The sequence below is a fragment of the Podarcis pityusensis genome (genome assembly GCF_964106645.2).
Source record: "Podarcis pityusensis genome assembly, chromosome: 12".
NCBI classification, from domain to species: Eukaryota; Metazoa; Chordata; class Lepidosauria; order Squamata; family Lacertidae; genus Podarcis; species Podarcis pityusensis.
The window spans coordinates 12,554,443-12,574,029 of record NC_138037.1 but is presented as its reverse complement, the minus strand read 5'-3'; the positions used below and the strand labels follow the sequence as shown (position 1 = coordinate 12,574,029).

The 19,587-nt window shown below is 45.8% G+C and overlaps 1 protein-coding gene across 2 annotated transcripts in view; it reads left to right on the top strand.

Moving 5' to 3' along the window:
• CNPY1 (canopy FGF signaling regulator 1) overlaps positions 1-19,587 on the top strand; it is a 53,506-nt gene that overhangs the window by 2,049 nt on the left and 31,870 nt on the right. For both annotated transcript variants that reach the window (XM_080974310.1, XM_080974309.1), the window contains exons 2-3: positions 3,729-3,850; positions 18,177-18,292. In XM_080974310.1, coding sequence (XP_080830436.1) covers positions 3,745-3,850; positions 18,177-18,292 — 222 coding nt within the window. In that variant the 5' untranslated portion in view covers positions 3,729-3,744. The remainder of the gene's footprint in view (positions 1-3,728; positions 3,851-18,176; positions 18,293-19,587) is intronic.

The following is a 19,587-nucleotide window of genomic DNA, read 5'->3' as shown; positions in this document are numbered from 1 at the left end:
AGTGCGGAAGTGTTGCATGTACACACACACACACATGCTACAGCGTGAGTGAAGAGGTCCCATAACACACCACACACTTTCAAGTTATGTCAAGCAGAAACTTTCCGTAAGTGGCTCATCAATATGTGTTGTTGTTCTTCATCCACTACACATGCAGTTCTATCGTGTTTTTGTCTGTGTGTTGACCGTGGAATGTATTAGTGCAATGAGAGGGAGGTGGATCTGTTCAAGGAAGGGGTGTGGCCCTCCAGATGTTGGGGTTTGCCAGCAGAGCTAAAGGTCAGGGATGATGGAAGCTGAAGTCCAACAGCATTTGCAGGGCCACAGGTTCCCACTCCCTGATTCAGTGGTTCATATCCAGTCAACACAAAAGACAAATCAGAACTCGAGAGAGAGAGGGAAACAGTGGAAATCTTTCAGAACTCAGTTGCCAAAGGCTGCCTATGGCAAAGAGAGACCTCTTCAGTTATTGGCCTGGTGGAAGAGTCGCCACTTTAAGTCTTTTAAAATAGTATTGCGTTATCATCCAGCTCCACTCATTCAGAGAAGGGAGGCAGCAGGACCCCTGATAAAGGCAGGTGAGCACCATCCAGGGAAGAAGGATTCTTCTCCAAGGGAAAAGGTGAACTGTGATGAACTACCTGGGACCCAGAAGGAGAGTGAAACTATACTCATTGCTGTGCAGGAAGGGGATGAGGCTTTTACAAAGGAGCAAGGTCACACAGAGAACCCACTGTTTCTGCTGGTGGCTGCACAGACCAGCTGAGGTCTCTTCATATCTAGAAAAGAACAAGGAGCTGTCCATTGAGGACTTTCAACCAACGGTGCTGAAGCTAAGGCATGGCTTGGATTTGTTCCAAATAACTGGAATAAAGATACAGTGGTACCTTGGGTTAAGTACTTAATTCATTCCGGAGGTCCGTCCTTAACCTGAAACTGTTCTTAACCTGAAGCACCACTTTAGCTAATGGGGCCTCCTGCTGCTGCCGTGCCGCCGGAGCACAATTTCTGTTCTCATCCTGAAGCAAAGTTCTTAACCTGAAGCACTATTTCTGGGTTAGCGGAGTCTGTAACCTGAAGTGTATGTAACCTGAAGTGTATGTAACCTGAGGTACCACTGTACTTTGGAGCTGCTAGTCAGGACTACTACCTTAGAACTCCATACGAGAAAGGCTTTAGGACATGGTTATAAGGACAAGGAGAGTTGCTAAGAGTTAAGAGATTAAGCAGAATCAACACAGTTGCACTCCCTCCGTCCCTCTCCCAAGAAAAGTAATCCATTGGGGCATCCAAGGCTGATTACATCCCAAACCTGAACCAGCATCCAGTCTGGAGCGGGTCCCAATAATCACTTTCCTCCAAGAGCACCTGCAGCTGATGAAGCAGTAGTTATCATAAACCTCTGGGTGCAGGGTGAGTTCCCCCGCCCCGCAATGACCACATTACTGACTCTGTAAAGGTAGCAGGTGACACTGGATTATTGCTGACTAGTTTGGGTGGGAATTGTTCCTTGTCTGCTGAGGAAGCAATCTGTTTGTTTGGAAACTTGGCTGAGACCAGCATGCAGGCAACCCCCCCCCCCAAATGGGTCCATGCCTCATTGGCTTTGCAGAGTTGCTATTCTTTGGTTTATACACAGTAGAGAAACTGGTTCCAGCAATGAAATTTAGAAGGGGGAAGGGGAGAACAGCTGCCAAGGTATCCTGGAGTTTGAATCTGACTCAGTTTGGAAAGCCCCCAAGAGCGGATGGGGCTTACTTGAGATTCAAATAACATTTTACAAACATGCAAAAAGTTAAAAGGAACTAGTTTTGATCATCTGGGGGATAGGGAACTTTTTCAGTACCAAAGGCTTGCAACACAACAGTGCAGGATGGCTTTCTCTGCCCTCACCATAGGTGGCAAAAAATACAGATCTGCCAACTCTCACACTTTCCGAAAGTTTACTGATTGAACTCATTTATCTCCTGTTTTCAGCTCTGATGCCTCCCACTTTGCCTTTGGTTTTGCCTTGTTTTGATTTTTTTATATATAGAAAAAACAATGTTAATCAAAGCAGTTCAAGAGCTGAGCTTGCAGAACAGTTTGGTACATAGTTCAGGTCCTTTGCAAATCCATTAGCCCTTTGCACTACAGCTCAGGTTCTTTGTATGGAGCTAAGCAGGAAAAACGTTGCTTTGCTGTGTGATGCAGCAAGCTCAGCTCTCAAAGCTTGAAAGACAGCTTAGATTTAAGTCCTTGTTGGTAGATGTTGTAAGGAACGTCCAACTCAGAACTCCCAACATGTGAACTTAAGAAGAGCCCTGCTGGATTGGATCAAAAGCCTACCTAGCCCACTATTCAGTTTCTGGCACTGAGGCTCAAACAAGCTGTGGCAAGGCTGAAACGGTGTGCTTAGTTCTCTTCAGCAAAAGGAGAGTTCCAGGTGCAGTCCAGGGGGCATTTAAATATCAAATAAGGATGTGTTTGTTGCTGTAACAGAAGCACGGCACTGATACAGAGAAATCTCTCAGACAGAGGGAAATAGATCATGGCAACGTGACAGATCGATTAGGTACAACACATCTTGTTACAGGTGCATCTTACAATACATTGCATAGTGATACGGAAAGATGGGCAGACTTTTTCTGCACTGTGATTAAAGAATGTGACAGAAGGATAATGTCCTGGAAATTCATCTAACACAATAGCACTTCTCAACGGCTAGCTGCTTTGAAAACCCATTTCAATGTTTGTGATAAGAACATGACACTATTAGAAGAGGCCAACTGGATCAAACCAGAACCCTGAGTGGCCAGCAAGGTTCCTGTTGGAAGCCCATTAGCAGGGCCTGAGTGCAATTTATGATTCCTAGCAACTCGTATAAAGAGGCCTCTGACCATGGAGGCAGACCCTAGCTATTATGGCTAGCAGTCATTGATCTAGCCTTATCTTCCATGGATTTCTCCAATCCAAGCTGGCACCCATCGCTACACCTTGTGGTAGTGAGTTCCAAAGTTTAACTGCATGCTTCATTGTCCTAAATCTCCTACCACTGAGCTTCATTGAATGGCCTGAAGTTCTAGGGTTATGAGAAAAGAAAGGAATAATTTAGGCACATGGGGAGCTGCCTGGACTATTGGTCCATCCAGCTCAGTAATGACAACACGGTTTGGCAGTGGCTTTCTAGGGTTTCAGACAGGGAGTTTTTCCCAGTCCTATCTGGAGATGTCGGGGGTTGGCCTTGGGGCTTTCTGGGTGCAAGGCTGATGCTCCCCCACTGAGCTCTGGCCCTTTCCCCACACAGTGCAAAATTTTACACACCTCTGGGGTATAAAAAAGGAGAGTAGGCAAAGTCATGCACACAACACTCACTTTTTTAATTTGAAAAAAAGGTGAGTTATAGTGTTATAACCATAGGGGATCTGCTCCACCTCCTTCATCATTTTGTGTTTAAAAATGGTATGGAATTGCAACTTATTTATATAGGCTTCCACTAAAGTAGCCTTCTCCTAATGCACACATTATTTGATTGGAGAACTGCTTCGCAAAATTCAGAAGGTTGCAGATTTTGAACTCTAGTCGGCATGCAAAGTGCAAATCAGATCGGCTGGCATTGAAATTTCTCCCCATCCCTAATACCCACGGTTGTTATTTAACCCTATCTGAGTGTGCCAGGATTGGGGCTATAAATGGCCACCTATAAAAAGCACATTTTTGTTTTGCTAATGCCCTGTCTATCCCCTCAGATTGGGTGCCTGAGGAATGGCTGTGTCTCCAGTGACGCTGTTGCTCCTGCTACCGCCGCTGCTGCTTGTTCTGTTCAGCGACACCGCTAAAGGACAGCGAGACCCAGAGCTGTTCTGTGGAGGTTAGTAACCCAGCTGGGTATTTCCTCATGTGCCTCATTGACTTAGCACATCGCAAGTGCCATGGTTTCCTGGAATTAGGTCAGTTACTGCTAATCCCCCAAAGCTCTCACCTTTGCTTATTAGCTCATGGCCAGCTCTCAGCAATAGGACAGCTATTTATGTGTGGTTGCTTCCCATTTTGCACCAGCAGCATAATGGGAGACTGTGGGCTGGATCCAACTTACTTGCAGCAGGCTCATTTAAATCAATGACTATGTATTGGATTTGAAATTGTTTTTATATATTTCATTGTTTTGACTGTTTTTATGCGTGCATTTGTTTTCTGTTTGGTTTTATTGTATTGTGACAGTGCTCTGAGCTGCTTTATGGGAAGCGATCCATAAATCAAATAAGCAATAATACAAATAATGCTTCTGTTGATTTCGAATAGTCTACACTGAGTATGTCTTCGTTGATGGCTCTGCCTGCAATGCTTCTGAAAACCAGCTGCTGGAAACCACAGCAGGAGAGCGCTCATGTGCTCAAATCCTGCTTGCAGGAATCTGATTGGCCCCCGTGAGAAAAGGAGGCTGGACGAGATGGGCCACTGGCCCAATCCAGCAAGCTCTCTTACATTCTCAGTTGGATGCAACCCCATGGGCAGTGTTATTCAATTAAGTTTTACTCATATTAGACCCACTGAGATTAATGGACATAATGTTCATTCATTTCAATGAGTCTACACTGAGTAAGGCTGAGCCTACACTGAGAAGGCTGATCGCCAAAGAATTGATGCTTTTGAATTATGGTGTTGGAGGAGACTCTTGAGAGTCCCATGGACTGCAAGAAGATCAAACCTCTCCATTCTGAAGGAAATCAGCCCTGAGTGCTCACTGCAAGGACAGATCGTGAAGCTGTGGCTCCAATACTTTGGCCACCTCATGAGAAGAGAAGACTCCCTGGAAAAGACCCTGATGTTGGGAAAGATGGAGGGCACAAGGAGAAGGGGAAGACAGAGGATGAGATGGCTGGACAGTGTTCTCAAAGCTACAAACATGAGTCTGACCAAAGTGAAGTGGAAGTGGCAGTGGAAGACAGGAGTGCCTGGCGTGCTCTGGTCCATGGGGTCACAACGAGTCGGATACAACTAAACGACTAAACAACAACACACTGAGTAAAACTTAGCTAAAGCTGAGTAAAATGCTGAACACCACTCCATGTTTAGGGTCCCACCCTTTGGTTTTCATGCGGCTGCTTCTCCCTGTGCTCCAGCAACATAATGAGAAAGACCCTGTTTAGGGGCGCAGAATTTGGTTGTTTATTTTGCTGCCATCTCACCTACTCTTCCCACATAATCCCCTGCTGCGTGCATTTCCAGGGCAGTGGCGTGAGATGCACCGCAGAGAAGCACCACCAACGCTGCAGAGATGCCTTAAGAGTGGCCCTTGCAGTTGATTCACACGTGGAGGCGCATCACACACCATTATTATTATTATTATTATTATTATTATTATTATTATTTATTGAATTTATATACCGCCCTATACCGGGAGGTCTCAGGGCGGTTCACAGAATAAAATCAAAATATAAAACCACAAAATACATAATCAAAATAAAAACAACCCAATAACCCCCCACCTGAATTGAGGTATGATTGTAAATCCAAAGATATTTTTCAAAGGGCCAATCAAACACCATCTTCTAGTCCAATATGCTGTAGGCAAGAGGTTGCATGCTTGAGAGCTCCCTCGTTTTAAAACCCCCACACATAGAAAACATGGCTAAGATGCTGGTTTTCCATGGGCAGGGAGATTTTGATGCAGGGAAGCATTCAAGAATAAAGTCAGTCACCCACCTTCAACCTGCAATGTCTCCGTTGCTGGGACACTGTACCATAGGAGTTGTCTGAATATGCAGATCTGTTCTTAGGATTTATTTTGCATGACCAGCCTGGGTCTTAGTAGTTATAAGGAAAGCATTGCCAATAAATAAAGCATGCAAGTTTAATACTACTACCAAAAGTAAATGATACGTTCATATTGACCCTTTTATTTGTGCAAATAAGGCTGCAATCCTATATTTATTTCTCTGGGAGCCAGGGCCATTGAACACAACGTTCCCCATGTTTCTTTATTTGATACTTCAGTTATAAACAGCTCTTAATATCAAACCAGCTTGAAGATATTGAAATCCTTCTAGAACTTGTCCTTGCTGGCTGGCACAGCGCATTCTGCATAACCTAATACCTCTATGCAGGGAGTTGGTCCATTCAGGAGCACCCATGTTGCCCTCTCGTCGTCCTCTGCAATTCCTCCTGGCTCCAAAACAACAAGGCTTTGTCATCTATTGACAGTTGCACGCAGGAGGGGAAAACTCTCCATCTGTGGTCGCCGAGCAGAGAGACAAGTGGCTGTGTCTTTTAACAGATGGCACAATGAGCTATAAGAAATGTGCGTTCCCCCCTGAGACGGATAACCTGACACGAAGTAGTTTCAGCAACATATTGAAATAAATCCTCCCTTATGAGTGTTTGTGGCTGCAAAAGCCGCCGCTCGTCAGTCCCCGGATCCCTTGACAAAAGTCTGGTTTGGGTGATGCAAGCGCGGCAGTTTTGAGAGACAGACCACCTTGTGTTTCCTGAAAAGTAGCAGAAGGAAACAAGGTGGCAATTGACGTGGCTTACAGATGCGCATGGATTTAAAGGGACCAAGAGCTGTAGCAGCCATCGTTCTCCCACCCAGAATGAGATCTACGCAAGAAACAGAGGTGTTTCCCTGCTGTGGTTGAAAGCAGGTTGCAGCAGTACTCTTGTTCTCCAGTTAATTTCCGGACTCTACTCTGGAGTGTATTTCAGTGTACAGTGTTTCCTATGCCACCACCCCACGGAAATTTCACCATCTCCTTTTGACACACACTGGTCTGCTGCAGATGGAACTGGTGGGAAGGGAAATGCTGTAAAATTCCCGAGACGATGCTTTTGAAAAGATTATTGTGTCCAGTTGGTTCTTTTTCATTGCTATTTAATTCTCCCTTAGGCGGCATTCCAATGTTGGGTGTGGCCAAAGCAATCAATAATAATCCATTCAGTGAAATAACTTAAAATAAAGAAAAAACAGTGCCACCCAGAGAAATATTCATGAGCAAAGACACTTCATGGATGGGGAAGGGAGGAAACAGGATCCCACTTGCTGGCTCCACCCTCAAGTCTATGTTACATCCTAAGCTGCCAACAGAGTCTAGGCACGTAAGATCTCCTCCCATTTCTCTTTCCCCTCTGACAGATCCTGGCAGGATCCTGTGGTGCTGATCCAAGTGGGGCTCTGTGTCCGTGGTAATCAGCTGAGAAGGAGCCCTGCTTGTCAAGGAACCATCTTGTTTGTTTACCTGTCCACACCTGAAGTCATGTATGATGTCAGGGGAAAGTCAGGTGGACCTGGTTTGGGGGAAACAGGCATATGGGCCAAATTAGGACCCCTACTAAGCCTAGTTAGGCCCCCATGGGACAGAGGGTCCCCACTGCTATTTTAGAAATAGAATTTGGTTGCAGGTGATGAGAAACACTGCTTTGGGATGCAATCATACACCCACCAACTGAACTGTGTCTAGGATTGCACTGTGAATTGGATATAATCTATCTGTAAAATATGTTACATCGGGGCTGAGGATCTGTAGTGAACAACTGTACTGTGTTGCCGCTGGTGCTGAGTTTTATATTTTGGACCGTTGGTTTGCCATTTTGGAATCACAGAGTTCTGCAGAGCCTGAAAAGCACTGAAGGATGTGACTTTCCTTTAAACAAACAAACAAACAAACAAACAAACCCACTATTATGTACTGAAGTTCCCACCCTGGGCCAGCAGGGGGATACTGTAGATAGTTTTCACTCAGGTCCGCATATGCAAATAAGGAATTGAAAGTGACATTCAGTGATTGGGTAGTTACAGAAAATTGTTACTGTTGCTTTGTAGTTAAGCTCTATATAGGCAGGTTGACCGAGCCCTTCAGCTCAGTTCTGTTTTGGCCTGTGAATAAACAAGAGCTGTCTGAAGAATCGCTGTGTCGTCTGATATGCTCACCCACAACTTAACACCCACCTCAGCTACCTAATGACGATTCTAATAGTAAAAGGTGGGGAAAGGTGGATATTAAAAGTATCTTGTGGGGTAGCGGCTAAAGTATCAGGCCTGGCCTAGGGAGATTTAAGGTTCAAAACCTCCTCAAGGCTTCCTGGCCTTGTTCACACTTCACAGAAGGGAGCCTCCAGTTTGTGGCCAGATTTGGTCTGCCATTCCCACCCCACACCCCTGCCACAGCCACCCCCACCCACCCATAGGAGCCAATTCCTAGGAGCTGAGGTCCCTTCGCGCCCCCCCAATAAAATATTTGAGGGGCCGTCACCCCCCAAAATAAATGGGCATTGCCGTTCAAATGGTTTGTGATAGGTGGGGTAGGGCTTACCAGAACCCCCCCCCCATATTTTATTCAAGTTGGCACCCCTGCCCCCAACTGATGGCAAGTGTGGGGCAGGTAAAGCTGTGGCTGCAGGGGAACCATGGTGTTCCTGATTGTTCTTCCACAAGTGGGATTTGTGCCTGCTGCCCTTTCAGTGTTGTGAACTACGCTGTGATCTTTGGACAAAAAGTGTTATACAAATTTAATGAATAAAATAATGAATCTGGTGACAAATGTGAGGCCTGCTGGGAATTTTGTGTTTTTAATGTTTTGCTGGGAACTGCCCAGAATGGCTGGGGCAACCCAGTCAAGATGGGCGGCATATAAATAATATTTTATTATTATTAAAAATTATAATGGTTCTGCTTGGAAGTTCCTGATCGGAGCTGAGTGGCCCCAATCCCTGCTGATCGCAAGCCTGACTGAAGTGCCCAAGCAGAGCTGATCCCTGTCAAAGGTGGGGCAGGAATCATTGGCACTGTGGCTGGAATGTAAACCAGGCTCAGCGGCGGATTTAGGGGAGCTGAGCTGAGAGGGCACCTCAACAATAATGCAGAAAAGAAGGCAAGAGGAGGGAAGTTGCTGGATTTTGGTGTCACACAGGGGGCCACTGATATTTGAAAGCCCCAAGTCTGCCACTGGAGGGCTGCAAAGGAAGACTCAAGTGGGGACTTGAACCATGTGACTTGTAGCATGTGACCCCGCCCACCAGCCAAAAGAGCCTCACCTGTCTGTGCCTCAGCCCTGCAGTAAATCACAGGTAATGGTTTGTAGTTGTTATGTACTAAAGTTCTCACCCTGGGCCAGCAGGGGGATATTGTAGATAGTTTTCACTCAGGTCCGCATATGCAAATAAGGAATTGAAAGTGACATTCAGTGATTGGATAGTTACAGAGAGTTGTTACTGTTGCGTTGTAGTTGAGCTCTATATAAGCAGGCTGGCTGAACCCTTCAGCTCAGTTCTGTTCTGGCCTGTGAATAAACAAGAGCTGTCTGAAGAATCGCTGTGTCGTCTGATATGTTCACCCACAACTTAACAGTTGTGATTGCATCTTTCCAGTCTAGAGGGAAGAAAACACCGAATGCTGACAGCATTATGCCCGAAAAATGGATTGTGGGGTTTTCACTGCCAACAAAACGCAACGTGCAGCTAAGGTTTGTTCTCAGCTTCCTGGTTGTGGGTTTCTGGAGCAAAAGTCTTGGAGCTCTCTTCCCCGCAGCCCCCGCTCCGTGTCCCTCTGTGCTGCATCACCAGGTACCTCCAGAATTTGCATTTGCAATATGATGCCTTTGTGTGGATATTTGCTTTGGCAAATTCAAGGCAACTGCTTTATTTATCAAAGGAATTGCCGGCCAGTGAAGAAATGTGTGACAGCAGGTTACACGGCTGCATATTTGGTCCTGGGAGTGAGTCAGGCATCGAGGCAATTATCTTCCATTCAGGATGACAACTGAGAGACGTGCTCATTCTGTCTTGAGGAATAACCCTGTTATTTTAGTATTTATTTCCAGGCTTCTGAACCAGTGCTAACTTGTCAGGATGCAAAAGCCCCCTTTGCTTCTGCTTTGGTTTCCTATCTGGGCTGGATTATTCAATTACTGGCTGTTTGGCCTCCTCTCAACCTTTCTAAATCATTTCCAGCTCCCACACAAGGCCTTGGCAGGAGTTGAAAGATGGTTTCAACTGAAAATTTCACAGCTTCATCAGCCCTTCCTGGCCGCCTGATCTCTGGACTTAATTAATTTTAGAGGAGGACTGGAACAAGCGTTCAGACGGAATGGGCCTCATCTGTCTTCTGGGGGCAGTGGGGCAAAAGAAACATGTAGAGCGCTCTCTGCTGTTGGTGCAAGGGAGTACCAGAAACACAGTCCCAGTTCTGCATCAAGCACCACCGATGGTTCCCAGTCTGTGCCAGGATCCTGCCCATCTCAGACCCTGGGCAGTTTTCTTTGGAGGCAGTGATATGGGACCGCACAGAGACATTTGACACAACTGGAGGACCCAGAACAGCCTTCTCCAGCTTGGTACCCTCCAAGCACTACAGTTCCCATCCCGTGCTGGCTGGGGCTGATGGGAGCTGTAGTCCAAAATGTCCAGAGGGCACCTGGTTGACTAGGAGTGCCAACTTGACTAAAATATTTGGGGGCCCAAGTAAGCCCCACCCTGCATAATTGATCATATGACGCCGTGCACACATAGCATTTGAATGGGAATGCCCATCAACATTGGGGGGGCCCCTCCATCCCCCTCAAGTATTTTATTATGGGGGGAAGACCCCTAGGTGTTTGCTCCTATATGGTTGACAAAGGCTGATCTCCAAGAACCAACCAACATCTCAAGGTAGCCTGGAGTGCCTCTGCGCATGGATGGTATGTCTGAACACCGCAGTGACTCATCTGAGCACAGCCTTGATTCCCAACTCTTCCCCTTCACCACCCAGGCCTCAAAGGCGACAGTGGCAGCAGACCCAATGGGAAGCACAGAGTTCTGCAGGAGTGGCCTTCTGACCCTATTGCCAGGAGTCTCCTTGGGTGGAAAGGTCCACTGTGGAGGAGGAGGACTTGAAGTCACAGAATCACAGAATTCCAGGGTTGGAATGGAGCACAAGGACCATCGAGTCTAAACTCCGTGCAATACAGATATCTTTTTGCCCAATGCAGGGCTTGAACCCCAAACCCTGAGATTAAGAGCCTTGACCCCATCTTCTTTCCTGCTGAGTTCCAGAAGGGCAACACCAAGAAATAAGACAGAGGATGCTGACAGCCAGGACCACCCTCTGGACCAGGTATCACTAGGAAGGTGGGATGTTGGCTGCCTGGGGACAGACTGATGTCAGCTGGGCACAGTCCCATTCACTCAATAACAGCCCATCCTCCACGGCTACTGAGCAACGCAGTGCCCAGCTCTTTTATTCTGGTCACCTGTGGTCAGCTTGCCCTGCGTTCCTTCCAGCAGGAGAGGAAGGAGAAGCAATCTTTAAGGTGGTGTTTAGAGGGCCGCTGGAGCAACTGAACATCATTAAAGAAAGTAGCACATAGTTAAACTGTGGAACTCACTGCCACTGGAGGCACTGAGGGTGACCAACTTGGATGGCTTTAAAAGAGGACTGAACAAATCTATGGAGGATAAGGCTGTCAGTTGTCGCTGCCAATGATGGCTCGGCTCTGCCTCAGCGGTCAGAGGAAGTAATGCCTCTGAATTGACCAGTGCTTGCAGGTTTCCCACAAGGATGTGGAGGGAACAGGATGCTGGTTCAGGCGGCCCATTGGCCTGATCCAGTAAACTCTTCTTATGCTCTTCTTCATGTTGGTGCAAGGCTGTAATATCTGAACGAAGCCATCTCCTTCCCTGCAGACCCTCTTGGATATTAAGGTTGGCAGGAGAAGATCTCTTGGTAGTTCCACCACCCGCAGCAGCAGTCCATATCCTAATTAACATCAAGTATAAATAAATCCTGACTGAACAGAAACTTGATCTTAATTTGTCAGAAATGTTTTAGCCATATGGTTATCCTGCGGCTCCTAGCTGCAAGAATGTGTGCACATTTTAAGACAAAAATACACAGAGTTCCCCGAGTTCATTAGAACAGCTAATACATCTTGAAAGCATGAACCTAGCAAGCTGTTTCATCGCTGGAGAGCTGCAAAGGAGGAGGAGGAGGAGCCACTTTTCTTGGCAGCAGCTAAGAAGTTTTCGTGAGATTTGTGTGGAGCTCTTGATAGACAGCTTTTAGGATAGAGTTACCTTGTCTGGCAGCAGCTATGTATGTGAGGAGTTAGCCCTTTTAAAAAGAAGATACAGAGCTTGTATCAAGGTGGAGAACCTGCAGCTGCCCAGATGTTGTGGGACTACAACTCCCATCATCCACCTTCCTTGAGTCTTGGCCATGCCGGCTGGGGCTGATGGGAGTTGGAGTCCAACAGCATTTGGAGGACAGCAGGTTCCATATCCTAGACTTCCAAGCTTGTGGGATAAAATAGGTATAACTTCCAGGGTACAAAAAAAAAAAAAAGCCAGGCATTTGTAAACCACTTTTGTTTTTAACTCCTATAGCATTTCTGTATAAATGAGAGCCAGACAGCCAATAGCAGCTCTGACTTGTAGCAAATTGTGAATAGCTGACTAAATAGGGGCCCCTCCTTGCAGGAACAGCCAATACCTTATCAGCCAAGGGCTCCCCCAGGCACTAAACAGATGAGCTTAGTTGGAACAGACTTTGTTATCTTTTGACACTTTATTGGGAAATCAGTTTCTTCTGTGAAGGGGGAAAAGGGTGTTTGTATTGGAACAGATGGTATTCCCCTTTGAAAGGTGCCAAATCTCTAACTAGACAGGAAACAAAATCCTCCTCTCCCCTCCAGGAAAGGACTGCCCCTCTCCCCATAGAACCTCTCCCTTCACCACAAGGTAGAACGGCTCAGTTGAATATATTTGCTTTAGGTGCTATATATTTGTAAAGATGCTGGAGTGTTTCACTAAGCTTTTAGGACAACCTTCCCCAACCTGATGCCCACCAGATGTTTTGGACTGCAGTGTCCATCAGCCCCAACTAATGTAGTCAATGGTCAGAGACAATGGGAGCTGGTACCTGACAACATAGTGATGTATGGAGTATGGAAGTGAGAGCTGGACCATAAAGAAGGCTGATGGCCGAAGAATTGATGCTTTTGAATTATGGTGCCGGAGGAGACTCTTGAGAGTCCCATGGGCTGCAAGAAGATCAAACCTCTCCATTCTGAAGGAAATCAGCCCAGAGTGCTCACTGGAAGGACAGATCCTGAAGCTGAGGCTCCAAGACTTTGGCCACCTCATGAGAAGAGAAGACTCCCTGGAAAAGACCCTGATGTCGGGAAAGATGGAGGGCACAAGGAGAAGGGGACGACAGAGGACGAGATGGTTGGACAGTGTTCTTGAAGCTACCAGCATGAGTTTGACCAAACTGCGTGGAAGTGGAAGCCTGGCGTGCTCTGGTCCATGGGGTCACGAAGAGTCGGACACAACTAAACGACTAAACAACAACGTCCATCAGCCCCAACTAATGTGGCCAATGGTCAGAGACAATGGGAGCTGTCGCCCGACAACATTGGTCAAAGTTAGGGAGAGCTGCTTGAGGAAAGCCTAGCTGCATCTTAAACCTGCATCCCAAGGGTCTTGGGTCCAGTTTTGCTGAGCAGCTCAACATCAGAGCATCTGCTTTGTATCCAGAAGGTCCTGAGTTCAACCCTGACATCTCCAGGTTAGGGCTAGGGATGTCTGCCCGCCTCCTTCTGGCAACTCCTGCGGCCAAGCTGGTGCCAGACATATTGTTCTGCTCTCCTTTGGACCACATCAGTGAGGTTGAGAGGGGGGTCTTGTCGTCTGGGCAGACCAGGACTTCCAGGCACATTGCCCAGGCTTGTGCCCCAGGGAGCTCACCTCGGTGCTGCTAACACAGAGGTTTGACTTCACTCCATTGTCTCTTGAGACAGATCAATACACCAACAATCTGCAGCGATCAGCAGCTGAAGTGTTCCATGCTGCAGAGATATAAGCATGGTCAGCCCATGTCTGCAGACTAAGCAGCAGTCAAGGACCACAGAAGCAGTGCTGGTGGAAAAAGAAAAGAAAAGGCTGGTGGCAATCTAGTTTTTGTATGGCTCATGGAGTGTCATGTATGAAGCTGTGTGCTGTGTAACGTGTACTGAGGCAGACCACTGGTCCATCAAGGGTCCTGTTGTCTATATCGGGGGGAACAGGGGGCCTGTTTCCTTTCATACTGCATCACAGTGTGGTACGCTGGTTTGACATCAACTGATAGGAAGTGCCTACAGAGGGTGGTGAATACAGCACAAGATATTATGGGCTGTCCCGTGAATCCGCTGGATGACATCGCAGACCAACGTTGCCTCAGGAGAGTGAGGAAAATTCTCAGGGGTGATTCACACCCTGGCCGGCACTTTCTTGATCTCCTGCCCTCAGTCAGAAGATATAGAAGCATGATTAGTCACACCAACAGGGTAAAGAACAGCTTCTATCTGTGGGCTGTTAGGCTGCTGAATGAAAAGATAACAACAGGGCAACTGACTTTTGGGTTTGATGGGTGTGCGTCAGTAAATGAGGGGAATTAAGACTAAGAGAGCTGGGGGGGTGCTCATGTAATCTCACTGTATACAAGTTGTACAAGTGACAATAAAGTATTTCAATTCAATTTCAGTCTACAATTCCCATCCTCCCAGAGCATTGGCCCTGCTGCCCAGCAGTGATGGGACCTGGAGTCCAGCAGCTTTTGAAGGGCCATAGGTACTCCATCCCTGGTCTACATTGACTGGCTGTGACTCTCCAGGATCTTTCCCAGCCTGGAGATGCCAGGGATTGAACCCGGAAACATTTGCATGCAAAGCAGATGCTCTACCACTAACCTGTTCCACTTGCATCACTGGACTCACTTTAGCCTACTGTTGTGGGGAAAAAAGCTTATGTCCAGTTGGTCAGCATGTAGTTCCCTCCTCTGGCCAGAGGTGGTGGTGGTGTGCAGGCTGGCTTTCCCAAGGGTCAGGTCCCACTGCAAGCTTGATCTTTGACACACACCGGGGCTCCAAGTTCCAAGCCACCACTAGCACATCATGCAAGAGGCTACACCAAACCTTCCTCTGCAAAAGGCTAGTTTGCAACCTGCAGGAATTTCTTTTTCACATGGGGAGCCATTCAAAGACATGAAGCGGTACAGCCTGGTCTAAAGTGGTACAAGCTGGGATTTCGGCCATTCCATTCTACTGCCTCGTTTTGTGTGATGGGTAGATCAGGTCTGAAAGTTCTGAGCTGAGGAGAACAAGGAGGAAGCAGCCAGGAGAAATTCACGCTTTTCCAAATCTTGCAATGCAGTTTTGCAACCAGGAAAGGTGTACAAAAATGCGTACGCTTGGGTAGCGTCCACATATGAATTCATATATTGCTGAAAATTGCATACCGAAATGTGTTATGTTACGTGAAATTGCTTTGTGAAAATGTTTATAGTAGGCACAGTTGCATTAAAAATGTGTATACTGGGAGAAATTTGCACCGAAATGCTCGTTTTCTTTCTTTTGCATATATGTAAGTTTTTATTACTTTTTCCAAACATTTTCACAATAACCTTCAAATAAAATACATTGTTTCATAAGTTGACTCCCACCCTCACCACCGCAGCATTTTTACTCAAACCTTTTCTACTGCATAATATTACCTATTACCCAAAGTCTCTCTATTACAATTATTTTTGAAATGTTGATTTTCATGAGGTGTTTTAAAAAATAAAATAAAAAAGTGATGTGATGTGATGTGATGTGGAAATGTGGAGAAAAAAACTGAAGGCTGGAAAAATGAGAAAAACCAGAAATCGATAGATCCAACCATCCCTGATTGACCATCACCTCCATGGGACAAACAGCACCTTTGGGTGCTAGTGGATTAAAAACCACTTCTGCTGTGCTACTTCCCTGAAGTTACTTGCTTCCCCCAACTGCTTTGCCTTTAGAAAGAAACTTCACAAGCCATGGAAGACAGAATCCCAGCTGGCCCCTGTCCTGTCTTCTTTGGCCCTGAAACCAGAAGAAGCAGGCGGAGCAAATAAATTGTAAATAACGTTTTTAAAAGCAAACAAACACGAATAAATTGTGAGTGGGACTTTTTATCTGCCTCTGCATTCGGCACACAAAGTCCCCAGGTGCTGCCATCACAGGCCCGAGCAGAGGTAAAAATGTTGGCTTCTCTCAATTTGCACCATCAAGCCCCTGAATGAAATGGCTGTCGTCATCTGTGCCGTAGACATTTCAGATGCTGCGCATGAGACTATTCTCATGCTCATAGCTTCTTTCCAAGAATTATTCTCAGGAGGAGGTACTATGGAGACACCCAGGCCCAGCTATATATTAATATTTTATAGTCTCAAAGTGTTATTCTCTCTCTGTGTGTCTGCATATAGTTTGGAATGCACTTTCCATGTAAACAACTCTCTTAATATTTCATCCCCCTCCTTCCTCCCCCCCCCCCATGCATTCTACGGGCCAATTTTTTATGATATGCAAATACATGATGAAATAGCCTGGGAAAAGATGCACCACCTCTGTACTGAGGCTTGGAGTGGGAGAGACCCCAATTTCGAAGGATTATTCGTTGCGGGGGAGGGGATGTTAGAGACCGTGCATTTAAAGGAATTATTGAGTGCCCCATTCCACAGTGGAATTATCCACCCTTCCTCTGGGTGCAGCTGAATCTTTTCCAGCATAGCCCTGGGAGCTGTAAAAATAAATGTTTTGGCTGATCCAGACACTGGATTCGGTGCCTTGGTGTGCTATTTCATGGGCAGAATTGGCCATAAAGCCGGGTTTGCATGCCTGGCGGTGCTTCTTTCGCTTCTTAATTCTAACTTCTGCATTAGGCTTTTGTTTAAACGGGGATGACAAATGATGAAGAGTGGCCATAGTCCTTAACATCCTTAACACCTGTGAGTCCGCAGCTTGCTGGCAACCCCCACGATATTGTATTTCTCCTACAGCCACAGCTGGGAGAGGTATCTTGTTTTGTGAGAATTTCATTCCTCCTTTTTATGTCTTTAAACACACACGCATACACACATATAGAGGGATATATTTCTTACCCCCATAATTTTTTCAGAAAACTCTGGATATATGTTCTGTGTCTAAAAAGTGAATTTTTAATATTGCTGGCAAGTGGGAGAGAAAGATGGTCGTTCACTATTGTTTATCCCCAACACCTGGTCATTGCTGGGATGGCGCCTCTGACTGGGGAACTTGGATGCAGATCATGTTAAGAGCTTTAAAAAGTAAAATAAATAAAAGAAGCCTTCAGTTGTGCCTGGAAAACGACTTAGTAGCTAATTCAGTTCATTCAAAACTGGGGAGATATTCTAGAAACGTATCAAACATAAGGACATAGCATACCCTCCAACATTTCTCCGATGAAAAGAGGGATGTCGTATTCCATAAGAATTTTATTATTTATACCCCACACATCTGACAGTGTTGCCCCAGCCACTCTGGGCTGCTTCCAGCATATATAAAACCATTAAACATTTTTTCAAAAAACCTCCCTATACAGCATGGGTATGCAAACTAAGGCCTGGGGGCCAGATCCGGCCTAATTGCCTTCTAAATCCGGCCCGTGGATGGTCCGGGAATCAGCATGTTTTTACATGAGTAGAATGTGTCCTTTTACTCAAAATGCATCTCTGGGTTGTTTGGGGGGCCTGCCTGGTGTTTCTACATGAGTAGAATGTGGGCTTTGGACTTTGGACATGCCTGTAAATCTCTCCTTAAGAAAGCAAGGAAGTTCAATTCTAGCGGAGAAGTTTCTATTCCTAACATTTGAGCAATGCTGGCACAATGTGATAATTTTCAGATGGTCTGATTACAATAGTGGGTGCCTACATAGCTTGTGGTCTATCAAGGCAAATGAAGCCAATCACACTTGTATTATAGGGCCGTTTACTTGACAACCTCCCTGCTTTCATGGTGCCAGACATGCAGCAAACCCCTAATAGGTCAGACACAAATAGGTGGTCACTGTTAGAGCCGTCCAGGGTCAGGGTTGTAAGCCACCGTCCAGTTAGAAGGGCGAGAGGTGAGTATATAGTCCAGATACAGCTGGACTCAAGGTCCAGGGCAGTCCACAAACATCAGAGGGGCCTGAGACAGGTACACAGACAAGGCTAGCTAGAAGGTCCCAAAAGGAAGGGACTGCTTAAAGGAGAAGGAGGAGAAGGAACTGTCCAGGATAGATGAGCAAGAACAGGAAACTTCTGTTTGGATAGACCTTGTTCCTCTGCAAAAATGTACATGCTATATTTTTACTACTGCAGTTTCCACAGTGCTAGTGGTGTGTCCTTTTCGTATGTATGTTTCTGTTTCCTACCCCAGCATGCAAGGCCCTTGCTGATGAGCTGGCCTACGACATCAAGAAAATAGGTCCAAAGAGGACTGTGAATTCGGGGACATTTCGGCTCAACCCTGATGGCACGAGAGGAAAGAAAAAGGTAAGAGGGAGAGACATGGAGGTATGTAATAATTGCCAGCATGTGCAATTACCAACCACTTATCCAAACAGCGGTTGGTCTCTTAATCTTCTAACCTTTTCCTTGGTAAGACCAGCAGCCAGTAAATTGCTTCTCTTTCCTCTGGGAGCCAAAGTAATCTATGAGCTTGAAATTGAGGTATTTTTTCCAGGACCTTTTATTTTTGGAGGTGGGCTTTTAAATGTTGAGAGGGTAGTATTGTTCCATTGCTAGACTGTTTCTTTTTTCTTTTTTAATATAGACAATCAGAACCACACAAGGCACTGAGAGAGAGTGAGGAGGAGGGATGAGATGGAGTAGAAGTCTCTACTCAGAGTCAGCTCTCATGGGCAGCTTTCCCCGGTCATGAGAGTCTTAAGATCTTAACCCTGGGCAATTTGTTCAATTTATTCTGCTCACCATGAATGTCTTCTGTTCATGCACTTCTTGAAGAACATTGGTTCAGAACTGGAAGCAAGGCCCCAAATTTGTCCCAGTGGGCAAGCGGGTTATGACCGGTTTATAAAATGAGTTGCAAATGGCTGGTTCATTTCAGTTTGTGAAAGATGTAAGAATAGCAACAATATCAAAGGAAATCAAAAGAAAATTATGCATAGCACATCATAACATTTTAGTTGAGACAAGCTTAACCAGACATGGAGACTGTTTACGTGTGTGTGTGTGTGTGTGTGTGTGTGTGTGTGTGTATTCTTTATTGAAAGAGAAAAAGTAATGTGTATATAATTGTAAGTGCACAGGGTAAAATAAGACATGGAAAGGGGGGAAGAAATGACACCCATATACAATACAAAACAAAAACCTAACTTATAAATATTAGAAGATTGTTATTTAACCTATTACAGTGTTTATAGAAATGAATTCCAAATATCAGTTTTCGCTTATCACTAATTTTAATTATTATTCTAATGTTTAAAATAGTTATATTGTTTCATTCTTTTGGTAAACTGCTTGAGGTTTTGTTTTGCCTTTTTTACAGTCAAGTGTTATATAAATTTTATGAAATTTTGCCTTAGGAGGCAAAGGCCTGCCTTGGTGTCCCTGACTCTGCTGCTGAGAGCAGTTGCCAGAGGGACAGGAGATGAAGGCAACAAAGTCTTACTCCTCTTTGTGTCCCATGATGTCATGGGCTGGTTGGACACAAAGGAATGGTTGGAGGAACCAGCTGGGGAACCACCCAGGGAAGAAGGCTCAGAGGCAGGGGATTGGTGGTAGGACGACAATGAGTGGTCAGAGAGAAAGGAGGGGAAAGACTGTGA